General features: G+C 42.4%; 1 protein-coding gene across 14 annotated transcripts in view; it reads right to left on the bottom strand.

Moving 5' to 3' along the window:
- Positions 1-3,924: 3,924 nt before the first annotated feature.
- LOC308331047 (mitogen-activated protein kinase kinase kinase kinase 4-like) overlaps positions 3,925-18,467 on the bottom strand; it is a 132,785-nt gene continuing 118,242 nt past the window's right edge. For 6 of the 14 annotated variants that reach the window (XM_080786151.1, XM_080786160.1, XM_080786159.1 and 3 more), the window contains 11 exons: positions 16,704-16,821; positions 15,804-16,211; positions 13,944-14,061; positions 13,333-13,521; positions 12,236-12,379; positions 11,044-11,178; positions 9,779-9,879; positions 8,665-8,814; positions 8,098-8,257; positions 7,741-7,880; positions 3,925-4,060 (listed from right to left, as the gene is read on the bottom strand). In XM_080786151.1, coding sequence (XP_080642277.1) covers positions 3,977-4,060; positions 7,741-7,880; positions 8,098-8,257; positions 8,665-8,814; positions 9,779-9,879; positions 11,044-11,178; positions 12,236-12,379; positions 13,333-13,521; positions 13,944-14,061; positions 15,804-16,211; positions 16,704-16,821 — 1,747 coding nt within the window. In that variant the 3' untranslated portion in view covers positions 3,925-3,976. The remainder of the gene's footprint in view (positions 4,061-7,740; positions 7,881-8,097; positions 8,258-8,664; positions 8,815-9,778; positions 9,880-11,043; positions 11,179-12,235; positions 12,380-13,332; positions 13,522-13,943; positions 14,062-15,803; positions 16,212-16,703; positions 16,822-18,467) is intronic. The other 8 variants (XM_080786157.1, XM_080786152.1, XM_080786153.1 and 5 more) reach the window with 3 other exon arrangements.

The following is an 18,467-nucleotide window of genomic DNA, read 5'->3' as shown; positions in this document are numbered from 1 at the left end:
TAGTATTTTCTCATTTTGTATTTGGCTGGGACAGAACAAATCTGATGTAACTTGTATCAAGATACTTGACCTTTTAATGGCTCTATTTATTTGTGAATTAAACTTGGATGGTGGAAAATGGGACATGCGTTTCTCTCGGAAACTGTAAGCCGGGCTACAGTTACCAAACTTGGTAGAGAGGATCACAGTCCAGAGGCCTAATGCAGGAAAAACTAATTACAACAGTCGGCAGAGGCTGCATATTTAAATTACTTTTCATAGTTTATTCAAAGAAAAAAGACCTTCAGGAAAATACAGGGTATTCCTGTCATACACAGAGCACATAAGTTAGAGTAGCATGGCAGAAACACGTGAGAGAAAAACAATAAGAAACATGTCAAAACGGCATCTAAAGCCTGCGAGAGAAGAACGGTAATGTTTCCACGTCCAAATGAACAATACATTTAATTCTGAGAGTGTACTAATGTAGACAAATAAACCACATTATGGGTCCATTTGGTTACATTTCTACCCTCTCAGGGTTAAATTACAAAAGGTGTACAATGTGTGTTCTTTATTGACCTGTGAGTAAGTTATTGAATTTGGGGATAAAGCGCGACAATGGCAAAAAACAATAACTTTAAAAAAATTGCTAAAACAAAAAGCAGCAAAGATGCTTATGAATACAACATAAATAGGATCCACATTAGTGTAACAAAACAGTGTTTCTGTAAAAAAAAGAAAAAAAAGGGGGAAAGAAAAGTCCACCTAGGGTTGAGTGTTAATATTAAACCACTGCATATTCACCAAATACATAAAACTTACAGAAACAACGCAGAATAAACTACTGTATCGTTAAGTTTCTCGACTAGCTCTAAAACGCAAGATTACACAATGCTTCAAGTTCAATCTTTAAAATGCATTTCCAAGTAGTGGTTTCCATAACAACACGTCTATACTTCTTTTTTTTTTAATTAAAGTTTGCCCTCTTAGTATCGACCCCGCCCAATCATAGATATTGTTTTAATATAGGCAAATTATTTCCACATGTTCCTACACAAGTGAATAAAACAAGTGACCGTGGAACCTTTGAACACATATTGTGGACCTCAGACAATACAGAACTCGGGTCCACTTTTTCTATTGGCTTCTTCAAATAGGGAAGAGTTGGTGAAAAATAATTTCCGTATTGATTGTACTGTACACACACACACACACACACACACACACACACACACACACACACACACAAAGGAGACACACGTGTGCGTGTGATTGTTTTCATGGAAAAAGATGGGAGGGGTTACTTTACTTGTGAAGTCAGAGCAGACACTGGGCTGGAGTTTGCCCGTTTTTGAGTGAACCATGTTCCATCCTTCGCTGAAGCAGGGTTTCGTGGGAAATGGAGTTAACGCCACCTGTCTGTGAATGACAGGTGTTGAGTGTTGATATTGCAGTCCATTGATCAGTCTTTCACATAAACAGACTACTTATAAAGCAAGGGTGTGTGCCTGGCGTGTGTGTGTGTGTGTGTGGGGGGGGGAAACAAAGATTCACTCGCAAAAACAGGGTATTCGTCTTCTCTTTCTTCACAAAAGAGGAAATGTTCTGCTTGGCGTCTGGTTCGTGATCGTGCTGCAGTAACACGACATCACAAGAAAGGGACAGAGTCCGACACTTGAGTGGGAGCCTGAATTAGTCCTAAGTGTTTGAATGTTGAGCAAAAAGGCTCTTCCACCATGGATTGAAATTACTTATCTCGTCAGTGTGCCGGAGGATCTCACACATTCGTTTCTAGAAGCATCTTCTCTGGCAAACCTCGTACGGCGTTGGTGACGAGACGAGTCGAGTCGCACAACTTTGAAAAAAAGTTTACAAAGATCTGCCCACTGAAAAATCTTACATCTTATGTATGAGGCTGTTAAACTTTGAAATTGAACATCTAAAGTTGATCACTTTGTGAAAAGAAAATAATCATGTCATGCCTTGGACCAACCATCACACAGTATTTTTTGTCTACATTCTTGACACTTAGTGCATTGCATTCATAAACATGATACAAAAGAAAAGTTACGAAAACAGAGAGAAACTCCACCATTCATCTGCAATTGTGAAAGAAAACAAAAAAACGAAACGAAACATTGCTGACCATGTGTAACCGTCTTGCTACAAAAACTTACATTTATGACAACACGACCTTCCTCCTTGCCCGTTGGCCCTTTTACAAGCACACACACACATACTAAAATCACCTTTGACGTTTTAGCACGCTCTTTTATTCATTTATTTTTTCGTTATATCCAACTCTTCACAGCAGTACTAGATCCTCAAGCTCGGGATGCTCTGAGTTGTGACTGCTCGCAAAACAGGAAGAGATAAACATGAGCACTGACACTACCCATGAGATTAAATGAACTTTTATTATACATAGACACCATTATTTTATTTTTAACTTTTTTTGGACCGCACCCACATCTGGCTCCTTCGACTTCTCCAGAGACAAAAAAAACAAACTAAAACTAAAACATGGTTCTGTGGGGTTTCTGAGTTAAAAGCAAGCAAACTGTGGACCATGTTTAAATGTGTGTAAATCTTTTAAAAACAAAAGTAAAAGACATAGTTTAACTCCACATAGTTACACTTATGTTTTAGGGAATAATAATAATAATTCAAAAAAATACTATCTGAAATCCAACTGGTTGAACATCTCTCTCTCTCTCTCTCTTTCTCTGTCTCACAGATTCCCCTTTTAAGAATGCCTGCCCAAACTGCACAATACTCAACAAGGAACACACGACGTCTATCGTGCCCTGCCCCGACATACTACCGGGGTTATGGTAGTAAACTTTAGGCTCCTCCCAACCCAACCCAACCCGTCCATTGGCTGCCTCTCTCGCTTTTTCCCCGCCTCTTTATCTCTCTTTTCTCTGACTGACGGCTTCAACCTCCAACCGGCAGTCAGCAGTCATTGGACCAAACATTAATACAGTACATTTACATACACTACCGTAAGCATTAATACTGGAGACTCTGCCTCCTCATGCCCCAACCCTCCCCCCCTCCCCCTTATAGACGCTATTAACAGGGACGAGAGAAGAGTAGGGGGCTCTGGAAAGATGCAGAGTTGCAGAGAGTAATAGTAGTAGTAGCAGTAGCTAGAAGACCCCAAGCACATTGGCCAGTCCCAGGAAACGAGAAAAAACGGCAGACGCGGAGGTCATGCATCGGCACGGCCATCGACCTTACGCCACGTGCCCAACAATCTGACAAAGCACCAAGAAAACGGGGGAAATAATCGCCTTCACCCCGTCCCCCACCCCCCGCCCCCCACCCCTCCTCATAATTCACATTTCGTTTTGCGCTCTATATATATGTTTTCTTCCGTTCATCCTCGATTAACGTAAAACTCGTATTATGTGTACATTTCGTCATATCTGGTGTTTCGCGGCCTAAGGGACGACGACGACTACGCATCTTTGACCGGCTGTCGGGTTGACATGGTGACCAGCAGGAGCCCCGGTCAGGTGCCCGGTTGGATGCAGCCAGGGCGGGTTGACATGGTGACCAGCAGGAGCCCCGGTCAGGTGCCCGGTTGGATGCAGCCAGGGCGGGTTGACATGGTGACCAGCAGGAGCCCCGGTCAGGTGCCCGGTTGGATGCAGCCAGGGCGGGTTGACATGGTGACCAGCAGGAGCCCCGGTCAGGTGCCCGGTTGGATGCAGCCAGGGCGGGTTGACATGGTGACCAGCAGGAGCCCCGGTCAGGTGCCCGGTTGGATGCAGCCAGGGCGGCAAGCCCCCCAGGTCGGGTTGCCACTGCAGCTGTTCTACGTGTTGAAGCCTATTCGGGGTTGGACTTGGTCGGTCGGTTGGTAGGTTGGTTGGTTGTCTTTTTGGTTGTCCATTGGCTTGGAAAGGACTTCCGACGGTGAGTAGATGGTGTTGTTGTTGTTTTTGGGATCCAGTGTTAGCGAGGGAGAAGTGGGCTTCCTGGGCCTCTACCAGCTGAGCAGGTTGGTGCGTCCCAGGGTCATGAAGTAAACCTGGCTGGAGCCACCGGACCGCACCGAGGCAAAGAACACCTGATGGAGGGACACAGACCCAAGGATTAAAGCTAAAAAAAATCTCACCACTGCAAAATGTTGCTGGGCCAAGTCCTAATACAGCGCGTGTAATAATAATAATAATAATAATACTGTGTGTCCTACAAACTTAACACAATACCGGTATGTAACATTTTGATGTTTTGGTAGCCAATGCTAGCCATACATCTAACCGCCGGTTGAAGACAATTGCAGATTCAGGCGTTAACGTTTGCGGTTAGGGTTTTCTGGAAGACTGAAATAACTAATAACCGAAAATAGGCTATCTAGTACAAGCTTACAACACGTCCCAGCGCAACGTGTTGTAAGCTTGTAGATAGCCTATCTTTGGTGCAGGACACACTTCTATAGAAGACATGCCGACTGGGCATGTGGGTGGGGGGGGGGGTTTCATAAATTGAAAAGGAATTAAATAAATGTTCTACAATAATACTTAATATATTTTTTAGAAGTAGTGAAAATAGCCGATCTATTTACAACAGTGGTTTTCTACCCTTTTCATGTCAAGGTCCATTATTCATTCGAGCATTTGAGCCATGGACCATGGAATCATGATGAGATTTAGCCCGTCAGACCCAAAACTAAAGTATTCCCTATTTGAAGAAGAAAATAATATTTTGTCATCGTTGGATACGATTTTGCCCACAATTTGTTGGTTTATTGGTTAAAGAGATCCAATTATTATACCCAGTTGATCATATTATTATCTAAATCATTAATGTTAAATAAAGAGCCATTTATTTAAAGGCATAATGTGATTAAATACAAATGTATTATACATTTTTGAGTATATCAGGATATTGATTCAGCCATGTTTAAACCTTTAATCTATATGACTAAATTATGACAAATACACTGTCTGCCCATATTTCCGTAACTGTGTTTTCCCCATACAGCATCAAACGCTCCTCTGATATGAGCTTGTTGATAAGAAATCTAAAAATGGACACTCAGCTGTTAAGCAAGGAAAACGGAAGTACCAGAGGAGAGGTCAAGAGGCCTCTCTGCATCACGCAGTTCCATATTTTCTATATGTTGTATGGTTCGTCTATGCTTTGTCCTGCAGGCTAACGCTCTGACTAAAATGACCATCGCATAACCCCGAGGAAAAGCAGAAGTATCGAGGGGAACATACAGAAATCGTCATCTGGAATCCACCGTTTTTGGCTTTATGTTAACTTATAAAATGGGCAGGGAAAGCATTTGACCAGTGCGCAGACTTCACAAACTGTCACTTGGTAATCTGCAAGGGATAGAATTCTGACGCCCATGAGATCTCATGTAGTACATTTCATATTCATTCTATTATTCAATCTGTAATACTTTTAACTTTATGCAATTTGATTAAATACATGTTAAATCCTTAATACCTTTGTCCGTTCTTAAACTTCACCAATTAAAGGATGCGCAGAGATAGAGCGCTCCAAGAGGGTTTTTCTAAAGTATCTCACTGCACAATTTGTTTGTTGTTATCAAGAGCCTATCTCCAATAAATTCCATGCTGTATTGATGTGGTACAGATAACAAACGTGGCTGAAACATTGATCAAAATAACATTCTATAATTATGTAGACTTCTTGTGAATAAATTAATGTAGATGTTTAGGAAACTAAATGGACCCGTACGGGTCCATTTCGTTGTATAATTTTGTTGTATCTTTCTGATACAGAGACAGTCACTGTTCAGGAGGAGAAAAAATGTTTTTTTTTTAATCCAAAATGAGTTAATAGCACAGGCAGACTCTTCACATGGAGTATGAAATCGGCATGTAAATAGTTGAAATGTAAATATGAAATAAATGCACAGAAGTGAACCTTTCAAGCCTGTTTTCTCAACTCGCTGTTTTCTGCACTTCTTACTCTATAAGCCATATCTCCAAAACTGGTGGGTCAAACTGAACAACCCTGCTTTCTAGGCATGTAACGATACACTCAACTCACGATACGATTCGTATCACGATATGAGGTTCACGATACGATTTTTCACGATATTTTAAACAAATTATTTTCCAGACAAAAATGGCAGAAGAACATTTATTTTAATTTCTCTTAAACAAATCCAGTACTTTCTTTTGCAATACGGTTTGTTCTCAATACTGTAGCAACTACCAAATGACAGGAAACTTTTAATTTCTCTTCCACAAATCTCAAATCTTTTTTTTAAACAATACTCACTCTAGTCTCTTACCCTCTTTTCAATAATGTAAGCTTTAGGGCCTAAAGCCTAATTATGGATATTAACAACACGACTAGCCTATTAATACCTTTTATATTTCATATTGTGAGTTTGTAGAACTGTTGAGTGTTGCCACGTCTAGTCATTATAAACTACTTTGGACTTGTTTATCTGTACATTTCTTAGAATATTAGTGGTCCATGACATGAAAATGTTTGAGAACCACTGCTCTAAAACAACATTGGACAATGATGTTTGACAGTCAGCAATATTGTTGCTTATTCTAGATTTATTTTCTGACTTTTTCGGATTTTCTGACTTGATATGGCCTGTTAACATGTTCATAGACCTGGTTGCTTGTTTCCCTCAATGTGGCAACCCTGCGTTGTTGACTGTGTTGTGGTTCCATATGATAGCTTAGCACACAACAGCTAGGAGAATGCCTGCCGTCACGTTTAGCAGTATTTTGCGCAATTTATGTCCCCGAATTTATGGATATGGAGCTCCATCGCTGCCTCTTTCTTTAGTAGAAATATAAATTTAACGTGTTGCTGACCGTTTACCGTCGCGCGCGCGCACACACACACACACACACACACACACACACACACACACACCGCCTCCTGGCCATGACTGAGTCACTTTTCCCCCTCTTTTCTCTCTCTTTTCCCCCTCTTTTCCTCCTCTTTTATCTTGCTCTCTCTCTGTGTGCTGCCGCCCGTCTGCACTCCACATTAGCCTGTTCTTGTCTTTCTTTCCCCGCGGTTCTTCTATCATGGACGCTGAACAAGAATGGGAGTTTAACGCTATTGCGCCCTCTGCTGTTTGGATCGCGATATATGCATTTAATAAATCGATACGTAGCGTCAACATTTTATATCGATATATATCGATCTACGATATATCGTTACATGCCTACTGCTTTCAGATTAAATGAAAAAACGAAATTACAAAAAAATCTATCACTTAGCCTCACTCAGAAACGGTAACATTTGGTTTCATTATAGGCCCTCAAGAGATCTAAGGGTCCATTTGTATACCAGCTCTTCATCATTTAGCTGGGGACCACATGGAACCACCTCAAGGACCACTGGTTGAAAACCACTGATCTACGAGTGAGCTTGTCGATCGGCCATTTCCACTGGTTTGGGTCCCCGGGGGACACATCACATTTCTCTTTTGGGAAACGGCGAAAGAGTGCACTGGGCTATGGCAGTGGTTCCCAAAGTGGGGTCCGGGGACCCGCAGGAATCCTTGAGGGAGTTCCAGGGGGTCCCCAGCTAAATGGGGGAAGGTAGCCTAAATCCATGTAAAACTGGGGGTCCTTGAAATTAAACCGGTTGAGAATCATTGCTAGAGCCATAAAAACCTTCTCTTATGAAGGTCCTCCTTGGAAAATATTTTCAAATGGGGGGTCTGCGGGCTAATGAGTGTCAATTTGGGGGTCCTTGACATGCTACGGCAAATAAACTACTGAGTCCTACCTTGTCATTTCTCTCACAGAGGAACTTGAGTCTCTGGGCTCTCTTGTGCATGAAGACCCCGTCCAGATGACCTGTCTCCACCGAGCGGATCTCGATGGCCTTCTCTCCCCAGCCCATGATCTGGTTGGAACGGATGTAGGCTGGAAGGGAGAGACAACCACAGAGAGAGGCATTATTTTATTACCATGCTCATAATGTCGTACACGAGGGGACACTGAACCCCTAATTGCTCCTGATGCGCTGGTTTGTGCCTTGCATGGTTTCTTCCGCCATCGGTGTATGAATGTGTGTGTGAATGGGTGAATGTAGTGCACAATCCATGTAAAGCGCCTTGGATAAAGGTGCTACATAACTCACCCACTGAGGTGGGCATCTCTCCCCACTGCAGCACCACATCCTTGGTGATGCGTCCGTAGGTGTTGACGTACACTCCCTCGTCCTCGTAGCAGACCAGCAGCTCGATGCCGTCCGTGTTGGGCAGGATGATGATGGCGTGGGACTGGATGTGGCTCGTGATCTGAGGAACCAGAATGAATCCAATCATACTCAACTCCGTGGCTAAAATGATTAACCCATTTAAACCTACAAAAGTGAAAACCCTATGTTTCTATGTCAGTGGTTCTCAAATTATTTCATGTCAAGGACCCCAAAAAATATATATGTAATTGGCCACCGACCACCCATCTGAAAATATGTTGTTCAACACTCACTACGCACACTTTAGTATCATTGGAACAAGCACACACTGTTTACCTTTCGTCAGGTCCGTGTATATACGGACCTAGGATATAACGTCCCCTAGCGGCGGGGTCTGTATATATATTCTGTGTGTGTATGTGTGTGTGTGTGTGTGTGTACCGTACGTGCGTATTGTGCGAGTATGTGCGCGGGCAGGTAGAAGGTGTGTGTGTGTGGTGCACATACGTGCGTGGGCAGGTAGATGTCGTAGACGGCTCCCGAGTCGACGTCCACGGCATGGAAGCCTGAGCAGGAGCCATAGATGACCTTTAACCTCTGACCCTCTTCCACTGTCAGGTCAACCAGTAGAGGCTTGTGGACCAGGTCACCAAACGACTGCAAACAACAGAGAAACAGAAAGGTCAGGTCAATCAGTAGAGGCTTGTGGACCAGGTCACCAAACGACTAGAAACAACAGAGAAACAGAAAGGTCAGGTCAACCAGTAGAGGCTTGTGGACGAATACCAACTCGCGCCCGGCGTACAGCCAGCAGAACTGCTCAGCCTAAATTATGCTTAAACGGTTAAACCTACAGTAACCCCATTCCTAAACTTAACCCCAGTAAAATCCTAAACTTATTTCTAACCTTATTCTCAGTAAAACAAAACAAAGAATACAAGAACCGATGAAGCATGTGGACTCTCTAGAGTCTAGACTTATTATTAGGGTTTACGCTGGTGAGGACGATGGAAACAAGCCTAAAGGCTTTTCTGGTTTTCATCCTTTTAGCAGACCTTGAAATTGTACTTCCCTTTCCCTGTCCTGTTATTAGTAATAACCCATCCGTTACTACATGTGGAGTCAACTCCCGCAATTTCCTTCTTCCCATAGTGCGGGCGCGAAATTCTAGTATATAACAAGACGATTTGAAACATGTGTTAATTTGGCCTACTGGAGACAGACAGACACTCTTGCCTTCAGTCGCTTGGACAAATATGCAATTAAGCATGTAAAAAAGAAAAAAAGCCATCGTCCAATGTAAAAATCACACCTGTGTGAACTGAGTGCTGCAACTCTCTGTTTCTGGCACAACATGGTACTCAACACTGGTACTCATAGTCATACTGGTGCTCATGGCCACATAGGTTAACGTCACATAGGTGAACACATAGGTAGGTGAACACGGACATTGCTGTTCCTTGGAGTGGTTGCACCACTCAAAAACTAAATCACACACACACACGGTCAGAAAAGGAAATGAGCACGACGTTTCCATAATTTGTGTAACTCATTGACAATGAATACGTTTTGAGTTAAACCTTTTCAGATGGATAAAAACGGACGGTCTTTATGCAGTCACCTTGAAGGCCATGAACTTGTGGTAGGGTTTGGGCGCCCAGGCGTACACCTCCACAGAGTTCTTCAGAGCCAGCACCAGGAACTTGATCCTCTCGTATTTCACTGGGGAACAAAATGAAAAGGTCTCGCGTGAGAACGCCGTAACAGCAAAACATATGTACATATTTATTCATACGTTTATTTGGGAGGGACAGCGCATATTAATGAGCACTACAGTGCAGTGGGAAATACACCGGATTTATAAAATATAAAGAAAACTTTATTTATTGTTCATTCAATCTTACATGGCACGCTGGCATCAGTAAACAATAAAACATTGTAGCAATAACACTAGTTACCATCCATACAGAGTACAGAGTATGGGGTAATTTCTTTTATTTTTATTTTTTTATTAAATAATTTAATTGAAGAAAAAACAGACAACACAACAAACAAAAAAGGACAATACGAAAAAAGGAAGAAGACAAAAACCAAAAAAAGCGTTGTGTGATCACTTTCTTACTTGTTGCTAAGATGATCTTGATTAAATATTTATCATGTATTAGAAACTCTTCAGGGATATTTCCCAGCAATAAAAAGGAGGTATCTTAAAACACAGAATGGTCTCTAAGGTGGAGTGGATATCCTGCCAGTATTTCTGAATTTTAAGTCCAGAATATATGAGCGTGGCCCGCCCCCTTGTGGCCACACAGTCTCCAGCATGGCTGTTCTGTTTTCAATTGTCTAGACTTAATTTTAGGTGTAATAAAAAATCTCAATAGGTTCTTCCAACAGTATTCTCTCCACATTCTTGAGTTGGTGGACGTAATTTGTGTTTTGCACATATTTAATCATTCGAGTATGGGGTAATTTCATACAAATTATGAAATGTGCTAGCTACCTCGTCGCGTGTCTGCTGACCGCAGGGATGAAAGCACTGAAATGCGCATGTAATGCACATGCAAATGTGCATGTTATACCAACAATGTCACTTGTGACCCCTGGATGACCTGGAAAAGGTTATATCTTCCAGTGGCAGGGGTTCAGTCCCCACAGAATGTTCTCACGAGACCACGAGGATTCTAAGTGCTATGGCGGTCATTCAGGATTCATAGAACCGTTAACGTTACTTCTGTCTATGGGTTTTATAAATATGCTTATGGATGGAATACGCGCAGCTTTGGACATGCGGTACAAGGTTTCCACAGTCCAGGGCCTGGACTGGTCACGGTACTGTTGATTCGACACCATGAAAGTACCCAACATTAGTCGTGCAACGTTACATACCAACTTTGTAGTGAACGCAGCCCTCCAGCTCTCCAACGGTGGTCCAGCCCTGCTTCTTCTCTACTTCTGGGTCGTTGTGAAGGATCTTGTTCCTGAGCCAGGACAGGTAGTACACACGCAACTTGTTCTTTTTACCTGTGGGAGGGAGAGAGGGAGGGAGGGATGAATCAGGGGAAAAGGTGGAATATGGGGTAGAAATGGGGAGAGTGGGAGAAACGATATGTAGAGTATATTGCACAATCACTTTGCCACGCCCCCCTCATCTAGACTGAGTGGCAAAACATAGAGCAGCACGGACACTCAAGGTTTTACATAACATTGTATTGACGCGCAAAGGCGGTTTACTCAACATCCGTTTAGCTACAGTAGAAATACTGTTGTGACAGCACTGCCCGATGACAAACAAGGACAGTGTGTGTGTGTGTGTGTGTGTGTGTGTGTGTGTGTGTGTGCGTGCGCGTGTGTGCGTAAGCGCATGTACTGTCTGTACCTGAAACAGATATAAATAGTACAGATGGGTCTGTACTAAGCGCCCTACTTCTGTGTTCCCAGCCACCTACTTTAATGCTGGGCAACCCGGTGACGCGTATCTCAATGGGAACAGGCGTGCAAACAGACGTCATCCTCTTCCCCGTCTACCCTGTGCGACACGACGACGGAGGCACAGCGTAGGACGGGACGGGACGGGGTCGGCTATTATCGTTTGAGAATCACTGTTCTATGGCATTGGTAGACCCACCGGGGCTAATTAGTGTCGATTTGGGGGTCCTTGACATGAAAAGGTTTGGGAACCACTGGTTGAGAGGGTCTAAGAGTGATATTGATGAATTCCAAATATCATTTCAATATTCTACAGCAGCCCTGGACTTGCACCACGGCACCCACATTGAGAATCACTTGTTCTACAGCAGAGGTTCTCAAACTTTTTCATGTCAAGGACCCCCAAATTGACACCTATTAGCCCACGGACCCCCATTTGAAAACAGGGACAGAATAACCCATTTAATGGCATTTCTATCTCCGGGACCCCAATTTATATTGTAAAATCAGTGTTAATTTAACAGAGTTACAGACCTATGAGGGTCCATTTGGTTCCTAACTATCCATCATAGCTGGGGACCCCCTGGAACTCACTCAAGGACACCTGGGGGTCCCCGGCAGCCACTCTGAGAATCACTTGCTCTTCTAGTACCTGATATAGTGACGAGGACGTTGAGTCCTTCCAGCACGTCCATCTGCTGGAAGCGCCGTCGGCTGATCAGAGGATACACCTTCCCCTGACCGCTACGATCCAACAGCATCAGCCCACTCTCTGTGCCCACCAGCAAGTTCACCCCTACACACACAAAATACATTTGTATTGTCTTTTATTTCATCTCTTTAACATTAACATCTATTGACTTGCTGATCAGTGTTCTAGCGGTGTTCATTTCGTCGACTAAAGCCATGACGAAAAATGTTCAGCTATGATGACTAAAACCAAGACTCAATATTGACTCAATTGTTATTTTGATCAACATTTTGCCAAAAGCATGGAATTGTAGACAAAATCTTATCCAACGACAACAAAATATCCGTAACGTTTTGGATCCGAGAGGCTAAATTAAATAAAACGGTGGTCCATGGCTCAAATGCCGAATAGATAATGGACCTTGAAATGAAAATTTGTCGAAAACCACTACAGTGCTACAGTACGTATATTGTCTTAGTTAATGCATGGTCTCACCCCAGAGCTACAGTAAGTATATTGTCTTAGTTGATGCATGGTCTCACCCCAGAGTAAGTATATTGTCTTAGTTAATGCATGGTCTCACCCCAGAGTAAGTATATTGTCTTAGTTAATGCATGGTCTCACCCCAGAGTAAGTATATTGTCTTAGTTAATGCATGGTCTCACCCCAGAGTAAGTATATTGTCTTAGTTAATGCATGGTCTCACCCCAGAGTAAGTATATTGTCTTAGTTAATGCATGGTCTCACCCCAGAGTAAGTATATTGTCTTAGTTAATGCATGGTCTCACCCCAGAGCTACAGTAAGTATATTGTCTTAGTTAATGCATGGTCTCACCCCAGAGTAAGTATATTGTCTTAGTTAATGCATGGTCTCACCCCAGAGTAAGTATATTGTCTTAGTTAATGCATGGTCTCACCCCAGGGCTACAGTACGTATATTGTCTTAGTTAATGCATGGTCTCACCCCAGAGCTACAGTAAGTATATTGTCTTAGTTGATGCATGGTCTCACCCCAGAGCTACAGTAAGTATATTGTCTTAGTTAATGCATGGTCTCACCCCAGAGCGCGGCACACAGGATCTCAGAGTTGAACCTCTTCTTGTACTTGCGGATCTCGGGCGTGTCGCTCTGTGGGCGCGTGTTCACCGGGTTGACGTTCACCACCGAGCCCTTCCTCGACGGGTCGGCCCTCAGCGCCTCCGCCAGCCTGGCGTCGTTACCGTAGCCTACGAGGTCAAAGACAGGGTCTAATAATGGTCAATATTAGTGTTGCTTTTAGTTTTCTGCTCGGTTACGTGACGTTTTTTTTGCATAGCATTGCATTTAATTACATGTTTTTGATGAATTGAGTACAAAAGGACCCCTATGGAAACAAGCCAATAGGATTTCTTGGATTCATCCTTTTAGCAGACCTTGCATTGTACTGTACTTCCCTGTGTACCAACATCAATACAGCATGAAATTGTAGACAAAATCTTATCCAACGACAACACATTGGGTCTGAGAGGCTAATAATCTCATAAAATGGTGGTCCGTGGCTCAAATGGCAAAGAAACAATGGACCTTGATATGAAAAGTGTTGAAAACCATCTTTCAGTTCCTGTCAAAAAGGCAAAAGGGATTTATCCCGTATTTGTTCAAATTGACGTCTTTCTAAACGTCCTCTTACCGACGTTGTTCAAGGCGCTGCCGGTGGACGGAGAGACCTGGAGGAGGCGCGGGTCGATGAACGGTGTGAAGGAAGAGGAGGACTTGTGTTTCTGCATGGTGTTACTGCTGGACTGGCTCTGCAGTGGAGGAGAGGAAACGCCACACAAACGCCGTGAAATGAGGCTCAGACACATGAAATGAGGCTCTTACTGCGTGCTACATGGCCTGGGAGATCAATGTATCATTTATACAATACTGTTATTCGTTTATTACACGTGATTCTCGTAGGTAGATACACTACATAAGTACATAATCATAAAGGAGAAAGAAAACCAAAAGGCTGTTTCGAGAGACAACATGCAGTAGAGATGACCGACGAGATGAGCAAACAAACATGAAACTGAGGACATGCAAAATAGAAAAATGCAACAGGACTTTGACGAGGAGAGATGATACACTGGGGGAAAAAATTAGAACAGGCAAAAAAAAAAAACGAAGGGCTCATGGTGGAGGGTAAAACAAATGAAATCCTCCAATCAAAAAAAAAAAAAAAGAAAAAAAAAAGAGGACAATTAAAATACCTGGCGTCCTCCTCCTCTAACCGTTGCCCTCGCTGTCAAACGTTATCTGGGGAACATTTTGAGTGATTTACTGAGCAGGATTCAACGTGAGGAATACATTCCTTCAGATGAATCTCAGGGGGGTTTGCTTGGACGAATAATCTATGGCAGAGGATCCAGCAAAATTATATTGCCACTAATCTGGCTATAACATCTATTTTGAGCCTAACAAAACTCACTCTGTTGGTTCAATCGTTCATTAACACAGCGGGCTCTTTTCTCTTACAGTGTGTCCCCCGTGTGACGCAAGACCAAAGCGGCCGGCATGTGAATATGAGGTTCTCAGTCATAATGATGTATTGAGAAGTAAAATTCTTAGTTAATTGTGTAAAGGTAATAAGAGTGTTCTAAATTGGTTAACGGCTATTCCAATCAGTGTAACATAAATAAAGAAAACCACAAAAATCTTCTTTTAAATTGTCTTTGGAAAAAAATAAGTCTCAGAAAGTGGCCCTCCACCTGGGTCATCTGGTTAATAGAAGCTTGTGTCAGTAGAGGGAAAAGTGGAAGAAGAATTCAGATTGCCAGAGAGGGCTGCCACACACGAAGGCGCTCCAACCAATCCAGGCGATAGGAGGAAGATGTGAAGAAGACCATATCATCACAGCCCTGTTAGCGTGGTGGGATAGCAGTGCACAAGCACCATGTGAGTGGTTGGTTGTGCACTGCAACCCAAGTGTCCCTCCAAAACGTCATTTCAATGGACACTTTAAAAAAAATAAAAAATAAATAGTAATTATAATAATATGAATGCGTACTTGTCAGTGGTTCTCAAAGTGGGGTCCGGGGACTCCCAGGGTTACTTAGGGGGTTCCAGGGGGTCCCCAGCTAAATGAGTTAATATAGCATAAAAATCGGTTTAACTACTTGAATCCTAGTTTGTACTTAGCCATTCTACAAGCTCACGGTGGCTGAGTTGTGCGTTTGTAGATCTGCCATTTTTAAACATCAATAATTCATAATGTTGAAACATTTCAACCACACACATCTTCAATTATGGGGGTCTCCCAGCACAAAATCCCTTCAGATGGGGTCCACGGCTAAGTACAAAACACAAAAGAATGTGGGGGTCCTTGACATGAACATTTTTGAGAACCACTGGTCTATCTATGGTAATGTTTTAAAATTAGAAATAAGCCTTTACTGTGTTCTACTGGCCATGATGATCCAGACTTCTCCCCACCATTCCTTCTACTTCAGCACTGAATGGAAGAGAAAACAGCAGCCTTGGCCCGAGAGGCGCAAGGGAGCAAACGTACCTCCATGAGGATGGCGAGCTTATCCAGGGGGCTCTGGGGGGACATGGATGAGGGGCTGGCGAGGCTGGAGGGGGACGGGGAGATGGAGGAGGAGGGAGACGAGGGGAGGGAGGAGGCGGGATGGTGGCTCTGCTGGATCAGGTCGGGGAGGAGGTGAATGCGGCCGGCAAAGCCGTTCCTGTCTGCATGCTGCGGCTGCTGCCCTCCGCCTGGGTGTGGGGGGTGGTGGTGGTGGTGATGGTGGTGTTGGTGGTGGTGGGGGTTGGTGGGGGTGTGGTGGCCGAGCGGCCCGGAGCCCGGCACGGAGCCGGGACTCGGGGCAAAGCCTGTGAGCAGGCCGGCGGGGCTTTGGCTCTGCCCCTGCCCCGGACTGGGGACGGGGCGCTTTTGTTTGCCGTCACCTGCACTCTGGAAGTACAAAGAGGGATACAGAACCTTGGGTCTAGGTGGTATGCGTATGAGCCGAGAGGAAGGGAAGGTGTTAGCTAGGGAGAAGGGCCAACTACGGCGGCTAGTCTACAGACAGAAAAAGAAACGTTGTTAGTATTCCTTCAAACGGTTGTCATAATTCAGTCGTAATGACAATGTGATAATGTAATAATATTTTTATTTCAGCGTATGCAGTAGGTTGGAAGAATTAATAGATTGTTTATAACCCTGTCCCGTTTAAAAAGCAGCAAATATGAAGTAAGTTTACAGTATGACTTAGTCATACTGTATCTGTATCTAAAACTCTCTAACTCTCCAACTCTGTACCACCGGTAGCAAAACGACTAAGGGATAAGAGAGACACAACAAAACACAAATGCAGTGGCAAAAACATCAGGGAATGGATGGAAAAAAACACAACGGAAGAACTGAAAGTGTCCGATATGCCAGCGTTACACAGCGTCGCTCTACCTGTCTGACGACCAGCGTGCCGTCTTTGCACGGCGTGGATTTGGCATCACCTTCGCCCTCGTCGTGAACAATCATGGTTTTCACCGACTCCGTCTCTCCGTTGCTCAGCCTGGAAGAACTGAAGGATAAGGATGAATATATCATATGTTAAATGTGCTATAGACAACAGCCGGATATAGCACTCCACAACCTACACAGTATGTTACATATAGGGTTCCTTATTTCCCTGAGTAATGTGACGGATAATTCGGGTGCAATAAAAAGCATCTTTGTGTTTTATTTTGTTCTTCCTTATACCGTTTGTCGTTCAGCACCTTCCCAAACTTGGGGTTTGATGTCTATAAGGCAGCATTCATTCATGCAAGCAGCGTTGTTATAAATGTGTTCAAATCCGTTAAAAAATCTGGGTCTGTCCTTTGTAGCTCAGTAGGCGAAGCGTGATGCTAATACTGTCAGGGTTATATTTATTCATACAGGCCAATAGATAATACCAAAGGTTTAAACCAAAAAATTAAATGTGGTGTACATACAAAGCTTTGGAGTCCTATAATAATAATATATAATATATAATAATATATATATAATACCAAAAGGTTAAATGTGGTGTACATACAAAGCTTTGGAGTCCTATAATAATAATATAATAATAATATATAATATATAATAATATAATACCAAAAGGTTAAATGTGGTGTACATACAAAGCTTTGGAGTCCTATAATAATAATATAATAATAATATATAATATATAATAATATAATACCAAAAGGTTAAATGTGGTGTACATACAAAGCTTTGGAGTCCTATAATAATAATATAATAATAATATATAATATATAATATATAATATATAATATATAATAATATAATACCAAAAGGTTAAATGTGGTGTACATACAAAGCTTTGGAGTCCTATAATAATAATATAATAATAATATATAATATATAATATATAATATATAATAATATAATACCAAAAGGTTAAATGTGGTGTACATACAAAGCTTTGGAGTCCTATAATAATAATATAACTAGAAAGGCAGTTCCTGTAGAAACTGCGTGGGCTCGCATAAATTGCAATGTATAAAGTTTTTGCCGTGTCAAGTTTGAAACTCGGGGACCGGAGTAATAGTGTTCCCATTGGTGGTCTAAATCCATAATCAAAATTTCGGGACTGTAGCATATTGTAAACAAAAGTAGAAAATGTATTAAAGCTGAAGTAAAAGTTTTAAAAAGTATGAACATTTGGAAAAACTATAGTTTAAGCATAAATAACTGCATAAAGCGGAATAAAGTATGTGGAAGCTGTAGAAGTGTTTTTAAAAGTTTTTCTTTAAATGAAAAAAAAAAAATCTTTATTAAAAAAATTCAAGTTTTTTCTTTTAAGTAAAAAAAAAAAAAGAGGTTAAAGTTTTGTTTTTTTTAAGTTTTCATTTTTTTCAAAAAATTACTTTTTTTTCAAAAAATTACTTTTTTTTCAAAAAAATACTTTTTTTGGAAAAAATACTTTTTTTGGAAAAAATACTTTTTTTTGGAAAAAATACTTTTTTTGGAAAAAATACTTTTTTTCATTTTTTTGCGTGCGTGCGTGCACTTGCGAGAGCTGTGTAAAGGCCAGCCAATAGGAAGACAGGGTGTGTGTGTGCGAGCGTGCGAGCGAAGACAGGGTGTGTGTGTGTGTGTGTGCGTGCGTGCGTGCGTGCGTGCGTGCGTGCGCTTGCGAGAGCTGTGTAAAGGCCAGCCAATAGGAAGACAGGGTGTGTG

This window comes from Protomyctophum bolini (assembly GCF_963924005.1).
Source record: "Protomyctophum bolini genome assembly, chromosome: 16".
Classification (NCBI taxonomy): domain Eukaryota; kingdom Metazoa; phylum Chordata; class Actinopteri; order Myctophiformes; family Myctophidae; genus Protomyctophum; species Protomyctophum bolini.
This window is presented reverse-complemented; position numbering and strand designations above follow the sequence as displayed.